Source organism: Dipodomys merriami, unplaced genomic scaffold, assembly GCF_024711535.1.
Source record: "Dipodomys merriami isolate MVZ:Mamm:240054 unplaced genomic scaffold, mDipMer1.0.p SCAF_1456, whole genome shotgun sequence".
NCBI lineage: Eukaryota > Metazoa > Chordata > Mammalia > Rodentia > Heteromyidae > Dipodomys > Dipodomys merriami.
Window position 1 is genome coordinate 133,296 of NW_027202778.1, and position 11,705 is coordinate 145,000.

Consider the following 11,705-nt stretch of genomic DNA (forward strand, 5'->3'; position numbering starts at 1 on the left):
AGTGTGCTGGTCTTTCTGCCTTAGTTGTTAATATGTTTATAAAATCTGTTTGAAACACATATTGGCTCTTTCCTACATGTAGTCCATCTCTCTATAAAATAGGTTTATACATACCTGTGTGTATGGGTGAAGGAGGGTGAAAGAGAAAGAGATAGAGCACAAGAGAAGAGGGTAAAGGAAAGGGGAGGAAATACATTTATTCTCTCATGCTATTTGATTCTCCTTCTCTTCTTCTGGAAGGAATTAGATTGGGTAATTGAATTGCTGCTTAAAAGTTGATCTGAGGTGCAGGGAATGTGGTTTAGTGATAGTGCTTGCCTACCATACATGAAAGCCCATTGTTCAGTTCCTCAATACCACATACACAGAAAAATCCAGAAGTGAGGCTGTCTCTCAAGGGTTAGAGTGCGAGCCTTGAGCAAAAAAAGCTCCAGGACAGTGCCTAGGCCTTGAGTTCCAGTTCCAGGACTGGCAAAAAAATGTTAAACTAGGAATTCAATGGATATAGCCAAATGGTGGAGCTCTTCCCTGGTATGTGTGGGGTCCTAAGTTCTATCGCTAGCACTGTAAAAAAAAAAAAGTAAATATAAAATATAAGTCAATCGTCATCTCTTTTGTCACATCAAATGTTCCAATACTAACAGAATTTTGGTATATTTATGATGAATATTTTTAATAATAGCAAAAGGCCCAGAATAGTGTTTTATATTTATAATCCTAGACACTCCAGAGAAGGAGATAGGAGGATTAAGGTTTAAGAGCAGACCAAACAAAAAGTTAGTGTTTCAGAGATAGCAAGCATGGTAGTGTATGCCTGTAATCTCAGGTACTTGAGAGGCAGAGGTAAGAAATTCATGGTCTGAGGCTTGCCTAGACAAATTTGGGAAACCCTATCTAAAAAACAAAAGCAAAAGGATTAGGGACATCTTTTATTCCCTAGGGCCACCACTACAAATAGGAAACAAAACCCTAAAAAACTGTTCTGACAGAAATGTTTTTTGATAGATTAAATCTCTGGAAGAGTTTTAGTAGGAAGTGATTACTAAAGATTTTAAAGGATAGTCAGTAAAAGGGGAAATAGATAATGAACCTCCTCACAATGAAAAACTTGCTCAGGGAAAGACTCTAGGAAGACAGGAAAAAAATAAAGTATAAAGTAGCATGAAATATTTGCAAGCCATATAGTAGAGGAATTAAATCTCCAATAAACAGTGTTCTCAAGTCTCTGTAGTACATAATGATAAAAACCAAACCAGAATGATTGGATAATGACCAAAAGATACAAATAAATGTTTCACTAAAGAATATATACTCAGCAAATAAGCATATAAAAGGATGCGTTGGTCCCAACCATTAGAGGAATGCAATTTAAAATGCTCAGTGAGGTACCAGTACACACCTATCTGAATGGTTCAATCAAAATAGTGACAACACAAGGTTGATCAGAATTCAGGGGAACTTGATTATTCTTACATTGCCACTTGGAAAATGAAGTGATAGTTTACATGGGAAAAGAATAGAACAATACCTTGTTTTGGGACAGTCCTGTGGATTGAGCTCAGTGCCATGGCACTATCCTTGAGCTTTTTTGCTCAAGGCTAGCGCTCTACCACTTGACCCACAGTGCCAGTTTCCGTGCATATGGTACTGAGGAATCAAACTCAGGGCTTCATGCATGCTAGGCAAGCTTTCTACTGCTAAGGCACATGTCCAGCCTAACAGTAACATTTAAAACTAAACTGAGTAGCTCAAGAGAAAGCTTTGGTTCCCATAAACACCTATACATAAGGTTTCTGAATCATCTTATTTCTGTGATAGTCCCAAAGTACATTTATACCAAGGACTATTCAGAAACAATAAAAAAAAGTCTTAATACAATAAAAGTGGGTCTGGAGGGACTTAAATGCTGTGTAAAAAATTCTTAACAAGTGGCATGCTATGTAATTTCATCTATATTTCTTGAAGTGAAAAAGGTTCAGTTGAAATCTGTTGAAATCTGAAGATTGGTGGATTCTGCCACAATGAATTATGCTTCAGTTATGGAAGCTGTTACTAGGAGAACCTGGGGGAAGATCTGTGGGATCTTGTCTGTATTAATTTACTAATGTTTCTGCCTGTGACTCTGTGAAAGTGTCAAAAGATTTAGACAAATAATGTATACTAAAAAAGCTGACCTCAATCACGTTTTTCCCTTGGGCTTTCTGATAAAGATGATCCTTGAGTCTCCAGTGATAACTGAAGATGGAAACTGGGAGTCAGTGGAGAATTCTGAGTCTGTGAAGAGTAATGAATCTGTTGACCAACATGCCAATCAAGAAAGTTAATGGAAGCTGTAGTGCCCAGTTGAAAAGACCAGATGTTGGGTCTTCCAGGGACCCTGAGACCTCAGAAGTTCTCCCTTTTCAGGTATTACAGACAGCCACTGACTAGAATCTCTATTTTTTTTTTTTTTTTTTTTTGTGGGTCATGGGGCTTTGAGCTCTGGGCTTGGGCGCTGTCCCTGTGCTCTTCAGCTTAAGGTGAGCACTCTACCACTTGAAACACAGCACCACTTTCGGTTTTTCTAATGGTTTATTGGAGATAAAAGTCTCATGGACTTTCCTGCCTGGGCTGGCTTTGAACTCTGATCTTCAGATCTCAGATACTCAGCCTCCTGAGTAGCTAGGAAAACAGGTGTGAGTCTCTGGTGCCCAGCTAGAATCTCTATAAAATATTGGGATTTAAAAATATTGGGGTTAACCTGGTACCCCTGGCTCAGACCTGTAATCCTAGCTCCTGAGGATGCTTAGGTCCAGATGAAATGCAGATTCAATTTCCAACTAAATTCCAGCAAAATGCTACACTAGAGGTATGGCTCAAGTGGTAGAATGCCAGTCATGAGCAAGCAAAACAAACGTGTGAGGCCCTGGTACAAGGAAAAAGAAGTTGGGGTTAAGAGACTCGAGCTCAATGCTAATTTAGGATTGAACTTCTTTACTTGTTTTTACAACCATAAATAATAGTTTTTCTTTCAGTTCTATAAATGCCATCAGCAGTGATTACCTTTGCTGCATGGTGCCTACATGATGAAAACATGCAAGTGTCTGTCAGTCAAGCAGTGCATTAAGCAAATATTATTTGGTTCCCCATACTTTGGCTAATAATTAGATAACTTATGTATATTATACTTTTTCATACTTTCTTGTGTCTTCCCTCCCCCGCTCATTTACTGGGACAGTAGGAAACTTTCCAAAGATATATCCCAGGCCAGATGGGGATATTGGAGCAGCTGGGGCAACTCATTGCTCTCCTCAGGCTCAGCTACAGTAGCCACTGTGTGTAAGATCATCAGTCATTTCATTACTGTGTGTGTTTATATTGTTACAAGGGACTTTGTTAATAAATCTCCTTCTACATTTGTTCAAGGGATTTAATTGTTTGAAGACAAGTGATCATGAGATAGATGATAGACATTGCAAGTAGAATTGGTAGCATTTTCTTATTAGAATGAAGTCTAGGAATTGCTATAAATGTCTGTTCTTTAGTGATGATGTATCAGAGTTTTTGTATAAAAAATGTTATACTAAGGAGATCTTTCCAAGGACTAATAACCCTAATTGTTAAAAATAAACTGTCTTATAGCTATCATGATTTTAGATGCATGGACTTTGATATTACATTTTTGAAATTTAGGTTGTTTAGTTTGGTAATAAAGAGCAACACATTTTGATTTTTCTCTAGGACAAGATACTTCAAATATCATTGAAAAGGCAGAGACTTCCCTTGGGATCCCTAGTCCCAGTGAGATTTCAGCTGAAGTCAAACATGCTGGAGGTCTGTATATGGAAACATTAAGTCCTAGGATACTTTGGATTCAGTAGCTAGCTTGTGCATTTTTGATACTAAGGACATGGGGATATTCTACAGGTGTGGTGTGTTGTCTTGTGAATCCAGCTGCCAGTTAGAGATCTGTGTCTTATAACTGCTCATATCCCTCTACTCTGCATCTGAAGTAATTTCAAGGACTGCTACATATTAAAATTATCTTGTTATATATGTTGAATATAAGAATTGCTTAGCACTTTGTTTGGCAACCAAGGCTAGGTGAATTTAAATCTGTCAGGACCAAAAAGTATTTTTGTTCATTTAGGGCTATTTTTTGCCTTTTGTTTTTTGTTTGTTTGATTGTTTTTCTGCCTTTTGTTTTCTGATAACTGGGAATTGAACCCAGGATGTTGCACTAGCTAGGCAAGTGTTTTGCCATTGAGCTGAGGTACATTCTAGACTTTTTTCTATTTTTTTTTTTTTTTTTTGCATTTTCTTGATCTACTGAGGGGTGTCTGAGTTGGTTCCATATCTTAGCTATGGTAAATAATGCTGCAGTAAACATAGTTGTGCTGGTAGCTTTAGGATGGTCTTGTTTGTGATTATTTGAGTATATGCCCCAAAATAGGATTGCTGGGTCATAGGGGAGCTCTATGTAGTCTTTTGAGGAACCTCTATACTACTTTCCAAAGTGGTTGAACAAGTTTACACTCCCACTAACAATGCAGTAGGGTTCTGCACATATCCCCTCCAGCATCTGTTGTTATTAGAGTTCTTTATTCTAGCCATTCTAACTGGGGTGAGGTAGTATCTCAATGTTGTTTTGATTTGCCTTTTTTTTCATGGCTACGGTGGTTGAGCATTTCTTGATGTGTCTATTGGCCATTCTTATTTCCTCTTCAGAGAAGTTTCTCTTTAAGTCTTTAGCCCACTTATTTATTGGGCAGTTGTTTCTTTGAGGATTTGTTGTTGGAGGATTTGATTTTTTGAGTTCCAGGTATGTTTTAGATATGAGACCCTTATCTGTTGTATGGCTAGTGAAGTACTTCTCCCAATCGGTGGCCTTTCTATTGATCTTGCTAACTATGTCCTTTGCCATGCAAGAAGCTCTGCAATTTCATGCAATCCTATTTGTCCAATCTTTCTTTGCTTTGTTGTGTTTCTGGGTCTCTTTTAAGAAAAATTTGGCCTGTGCCAAGGTTTATTCTTGAAAGTTGGTAATGATCAAAAGGAAACCTGCACTTCTAACCCATATGGAAAAGTTTTGAAGACCAGTCTGTTTTCTTCATCTCTCATAGCCCTTATTGTTTCTCATTTAATACTCTTTACTCATCTCTATCATTTTTTCTCTAGAAGCAGATTTATTCTACCTGTCTTTCTCCATCTTCAGAGTTATATTGCGTCTTGGCATACACCTATCAGATACTAATAGGTTCCACTATCACTACTTGTGAATACCTAAGAGAGAACTGGATTGACCTACTTTCGGGTCCATAGTGCATGGGTCAGTAGAATGGAGAGATAACTTCATCGGACATGGCAAATTACTCCATATATGAGGCACTGTCCTTAATGATGCTTCCATAAGTGAGTCTACTTTGTCTGTGACTAACACACTATGTGTTTAAAAATGAGTTTATTTTTCTCCCTGAAGAACTCTACAAATAGAGTATTGCATGTTATTTTGGTGAATGTAGGGTCCTGGTATCTTCACTTTTATTTGTTGGGTTCTTTATAATTTTGTAATTGTTGTCAGATCATGCTGTGAGTGCAGGTATGGTATTCTCAAACAGATAAGCTCAAATTCAGGAGTTACAGAGACAGGAAGTTTCATTTCTCCTCATGCTCCCAGCAGCTTGAATGGTTTAATGTCTAACTCTGATGCTTTGAGATGTTGGAAGATTAAAGTGTTGGCATTTTCAGAAATTTTTGTCAGGAATTGCTTTTAGTGGGCAAGGAAAACAGGAGTTAGAAGTATGTTTGGATAGTAAACAGCAGTGATTTTATAAGACTTGAAGGATATTTGTCATTCAGAGCCAGCCATATTTTAGAAGGGGAATAAAACTTATGGAGAACCCTGGCAAGAGTGGCTAGTATTAATGTATTAAAAAGTTAGAGAGTTAATGGATCATGAATATGAAAATCTAAGGAAAGGTGATAGGGAGAATACACCTTTTTTATACCTTTGAAGACTAGCAGGGAGAACAGAATTTAGGTTGTGTTTACTTGTGTCTCATGAGTAGAGAACTCCCACTACTCAGTGGAAGTTTTATGGACTTAGATTTTAGTTGAATATTAAGTGTACCAGAATAGAATGGGTGGCTTTTTTATCCTAACGTCTTTCTCATCTTCTAAAATTTCTAAGCATTAATTTCACTGTGAAGGAAAGTATACTGGCGATGGGTTTTTTTAGAAGTTTGAGATAAAACATACCAATGAAATCACTTGGTCATCTTTTTTGCAATTTTGTCATGTTCCTTTAAGGATGTTGTCTTCTGCTTTCTGTGTGTGTGTGTGTGTGTGTGTGTGTGTGTGTGTGTGTGTGTGTGTGTGTGTGTGTGTGTGTGTGTGTGTGTGTGTGTGTGTGTGTGTGTGTGTGTGTGTGTGTGTGTGTGTGTGTGTGTGTGTGTGTGTGTGTGTGTGTGTGTGTGTGTGTGTGTGTGTGTGTGTGTGTGTGTGTGTGTTTAGTGTTCCTGGAGCTGGAAGTCAGGGCCTGGGCGCTGTTCCTGACCTTTTTGCTCAAGGCTGAGTAGCTAGGATTATGGTTGTGAGCTACCAGTGCCCGGCCTCTTTCTTTTTTAATGTGTATGTTCTGGCACTGGAGCTTGAATTCTGTCTTCACAGTCTACCTTGTCTCCCTCCTCCACAGCTGGCATTTGAACCCTGCCTCTGGTTTTTGCGGGATAAATAAATGGAGATGAAAGTCTCACAGACTCTTCTGCCCTGGTGGCTTTCCATTGTGATCTTTAGATCTCAGCCCAGAGTAGCTAGGACCATAGGCATGAGTCAACAGTCACCCTGTCCTGCTTTCCCAATTCAGATTGATACTTAAAAACGTTTTAACTGTTATTAAAAGATACTGGTTACAGTTATAGAAGTTGGGTAAAGAATACATTTCTTTTTTATCAGTCATGGACATGAACTCTGGGCCTGGGCGCTGCCTCTCACCTCTAGAGCTCAAGGCTAGTTAGTGCTCTACTACTTGAGCCACAATGCCACTTCTAGTTTTCTGATGGTTTATTGGAGATAAGAGTCTCACAGACTGGCATTGAAGCACAATCCTCGGATCTCAGCTTCCTGAGTAGCTAGGATTACAGGTGTGAGCCACTGGTGCCTTGCTATGAGTACATTTCTTTTTGGACAGTGTCACCATTTCCTTCTCTGTTAGGCTTGTTTAGAGGGAGTCTAGTGTGGCCTTCAATCTTTTTTTAATTTTTTATTTTTTTATTGTGATTGATTACGTAATTTCCCGAATTTCACAGTATTGTGGGATAGTGATGCTGTTAAAGTCACAAACACATTCTAACTTTCCTGGAGCAAATTGTCTATTATGGTCTATAACATTTATGAGTTCTATGAACTTTGTGATACAGTTATTTCTTCGACATTGGGTGGTATGTACATTTCTTTTGTTTTGCATAGCATCAGCTGTTCCCTCTTTCCCATTTGTTCCCTCCCTCCCATAGCTGTCATTAAGTTGCTTAGTTCATTTTGGTCAATGTCCTGTGCAGATGATGGGTCCTGCTGTTGTATGTTTTCCCCTGATTCCCTCTAGTTCTGTGTCATCTTCCTGGTTCCCCTCTGGTGTACACATATATACCATACATGTGATCAGCAGCATGGAGTTATTTAGTAGTGGTTTGACCAGATGAAGTTCTTTGTTTCTTAAGTCTTGTTAATTTTGTTGTATCACCTAACATTTTGGATTTAACATCCACTTATCAGGGAGACCATATACCATTTGTCTCTTTGCTTTAGGCTTACCTCACTCAACATGCTTTCTTCTAGCTCCATCCATTTCCCTGCAAATGTCATTATTTTGTCATTTCTAATGGCTACATAATATTCCATTGTGTATAGATACCACAATTTTTGGATCCATTCATCTGTGGTGGGACATCTGAGTTGTTTCCATATCCTAGCTATTGTGAACAGTGCTGCAATAAACTGGAGGTGCATCTGTCTTGTATACTGGTTCCTGTTGTTCAGGATAGATGCCTAGAAGTGGTATGACTGGGTCATAATGGAGGTCAATATTTAGCTTTCTGAGGACCCTCCAGATTGCTTTCCAAAGTGGTTGCATAAGTGTACATTCCCACTAGCAGTGTAATAGGGTTCCTCTTTCTCCGCATCGCCTCTAGCATTTGTCATTGCCTGACTTGTGGATGTGGGACATTCTGACTGGGGTAAGGTGGTATCTCAGGGTTGTCATTATTTGCATTTCCTTCACAACCAGGGACGGTGAACATTCCCTCATGTGTTTCTTTGCCATTTTTATCTCTTCATCTGAGAAGTCTCTCTTTAGTTCACTTGCCCATTTAGTAATTGGTTTGTTAGGTTTGGGAGGGATTAGTTTCTTTTTGTTAATTTATTTTTTATTGTGAAAATACTGTACAGAGGGGTTACAATTACATGGGCAAGATAATGAGTACATTTCTTATCAAGCATTGTAGCCTTCTCCTTTGTTTCCCCTTCCCATCCCTTTCCATCCTCCCTCTGGCCCCCTCACCTAATCCTCCCCGCCACCCCCAAAGTTGTAAAGTTCATTTTTACATAACAAGTTGTACTTCTCATTGTTGCAATGGGCCCACCTGTATCCTCATTTAAACGACTTGTTTTTCCCCTTCCCCTGGGATTAGTTTCTTGAGTTCCCTGTATATACTGGATATTAACCCCTTGTTTGATATCTTGCTGGTAAATATTTTTCCCAATTAGTTGGTTGTCTTTTTAGCTTGGTTGCGATAGCTTTAGCTGTGCAGAAGCTTTTTATTTGAATGTAGTTCCATTTGTCGAGTCACTCTCCCAATTTGTTGTGACTCTGGGACTCTGTTCAGGAAGTTTCTTCCTGTGCCTATAAGTTCAAGTGTCTCTCCTACTCTGTCCTGCAGTAGTTTCAGAGATTCAGGTTTAATGTTAAGATCTTTAATCCATTTTGAGTTGATGTTGGTGCATGGTGGTAGGCTGGGGTCCACTTTTAGTCTTCTGCATGTGGCCGCCCACTTTTCCCAACACCAGTAGTTGAAGAAGCTTTGTTTCTTCTATTGTATGTCTTTTAGCCTTCAGTCTTAAGGACTAGTTTATCTTTACTGCTGCGCCCTGATTCCTCTGAATTCACTCTTATTCCTCAGGTTTTCAGTGAAATCTGTTCACTTTGGTTGTTTAAAAAACCAGATGTTTCAGCATAGCTTGAGCTATGGGGATTGTGTTGCTTACTACTTATGCTACTTCTTCTCCCAACTGTGTGATGTTACCTAGTGTTTGAACAGTGCATTACTCAGATAAAGACAAATCAACACATCTGTAGATTCTTGGAACATTTTACTTATATAGCTGCATCCTCTGAAGTTTTTTGACTTTAAAGTAGTAGCTGCTTCAGCCTTCCTTGATGCCAGACTTTATCCCTGACTTACATTGCCTGTGAGTGTTGTGTTGTCTGTAGGTTCTCCTCTGTATGTTGGGGTTTGGAACTTTTCTCTAGGCAGAAAGCCCAGCTGTGGGGCTGACTTTGTTTCTCTTTTCTCCTGGACCAAAGTGGGTTTTTTTTTGTCTTTTGTGTAGTATCTAAAAATAGTTCTTTCTTCTATTTTGTCTGGTTTTCTAGTTGCTGTATAGGAAGGCAAGTGTAGAACTTGAAAGCAAAAGTTCTCTCCATAATAAGAGTGTTTGATATAATATAGTTAAATTACTTGGTGTACTAGTTGATCTAGTATAAGATTTTTAAAGGCAAACAGAACTAATTATTCTTGAAACATACTCATCTTTGTAATGTATATTGATTCCCATACTAAGAATCAGCATAGTCTTTTAGGACAAAGTTGAGCTATAATTTTCATACAGTAAAACTTTTTTCTGCAATATGACTTTGTGTTGAGAAATAATGGTTATGTTTATACTGTATAATCACAGTATATTGTGATGCACAGATACAGAATATTTTCTGTATTTGTATGGCTCACTGAGATATAAGAATATTTTCATTATCTGAGGGAGTTCCTTCATGCCAGTTTGTAGCCACACCTTTCTGTCTGTTCACAGCATTTGCCATCCATTGATCTGTTTCTGACTATAGTTTCCCCTTGTTTAGAAAAATGTTTACTATGTGCAGATCAATACTTTTTTTTTCTTTTGCCAGTCCTGGGGCTTGAATTCAGGACTTGAGTGTTGTCCCTGACCCTTTCTGTACTTAAGGCTAGCAGCACTATTTCCTAATTTTTTTGAGAAGTAATTTGGAAATAAGAATCTCATAGACTTTGCTGCCTGGGTGGCTTCGAACGTGATCTTCAGCTCTCAGTCTTCAGAGTAGCTGAGAAGCTAATATTGCAGGCACAAGTCAGCGGACCACCATTGCCTGGCTATTTTAACCTTTCTTTCTTTCTTTTGGCAATATGAAGTACCACTTGAGCCACATCCTTAATCCTTTCTTCTGCATGCCTCTATCTATCTACCTATCTATGTGTCTATCTATCTATCTATCTATCTATCTATCTATCTATCTATCTATCTATCTATCTATCTATCTAGAGGGAGTAGTTATTTATTTTGATCTATGTTCTCAGAGATGTCATTTCAAAATGTCAGGGAGGTCATGGCAAAGAAGAATCAATCATACCATGGCAACTAGAAAGCAGAAATAGATAGTTTGTTTTTGGATCTGATCATCGGTTTTGCTTGTGCTGGCTTTGGACTACAATTCTGCCTCTACTTTGTAAGGAGCTGTGATTACAGGCATACACTGTGTCTTTGGATTCTCTTTTTATTCTTTTCACTGTGTAGCCTGAGCATCCATGAATGGATATGAATGTAGCTTAGGCTCGCCTCAGACTCACAATACTCATACCTTAGTATCTGGAGTATTGGCATTATAGGCATGCACTACAATATTTAGTTATACTTTAGCTTTATGCTTTATATTTTTTTCTTAATTTTCATACTGAAAATTAAAACAGTGAATTTTCATAATGTGAACTTGTTCAGAATCTTTAAGAGATAGTATGCCCCTTCTAGGAAGATAACTATAGTCCTGACATTTATCTTAGAATAATTTTGTTTGCTTTTATACTTTACATACTTATAGTACATTTTGTATCTAGCTTCTTCCACAACATTTTTGTATCATTTGACCATGTTGTATTTTGGATGTGGTATTCCATTTTGTCACTATGTCATATTTTATTTATCCCACAGTTGTTAAGCACTAAAATAGTTTCCATGTTATAGCTATCACAAATACTGCTGCTCTGAATATTTTTGTTTATGTCTTTTTTTGGCCAATACTGGGGCTTGAACTCAGGGCCCAGGCACTGTCACTGAGCTTCTTTTGCTCAAGGCTATCACTCTACCACTTGAGTCACAGTGCTATTTCCTGTTGTACTGAGGAATTGTTCTCAGGGATTCATGCATGCTAGGCAAGCACTGTACCATTAAGGTGTCTTCTGATGAACCACTGTACATATGTAGCATAGTAGATACTGGCCAGCAGTTTTCCAAAGAGGAGAATCTACTATGTTTCCACATGCAGTGTGTAATTATTTCCCTTGCTGTTCCACATTCTTCCCAGTACTTAGTATTGTAAGTCACTCTTAAAGAATTGAAACATAAATGGTTGGGCACTGGTGGTTCATGCTTGTAAACCTAGCTCTTCAGGAAGTTGAGATCTGGGGTTGTGGTTCAAAGACAGCCCA

At 38.4% G+C, this 11,705-nt stretch overlaps 1 protein-coding gene across 1 annotated transcript in view; it reads left to right on the forward strand.

The window, feature by feature from the left end:
• The window catches only part of LOC138826620 (uncharacterized), a 141,838-nt gene that overhangs the window by 117,243 nt on the left and 12,890 nt on the right, over positions 1–11,705 (forward strand). The window contains exons 6-7 of the mRNA XM_070021841.1: positions 2,211–2,406; positions 3,721–3,813. Coding sequence (XP_069877942.1) covers positions 2,211–2,324 — 114 coding nt within the window. The 3' untranslated portion in view covers positions 2,325–2,406; positions 3,721–3,813. The remainder of the gene's footprint in view (positions 1–2,210; positions 2,407–3,720; positions 3,814–11,705) is intronic.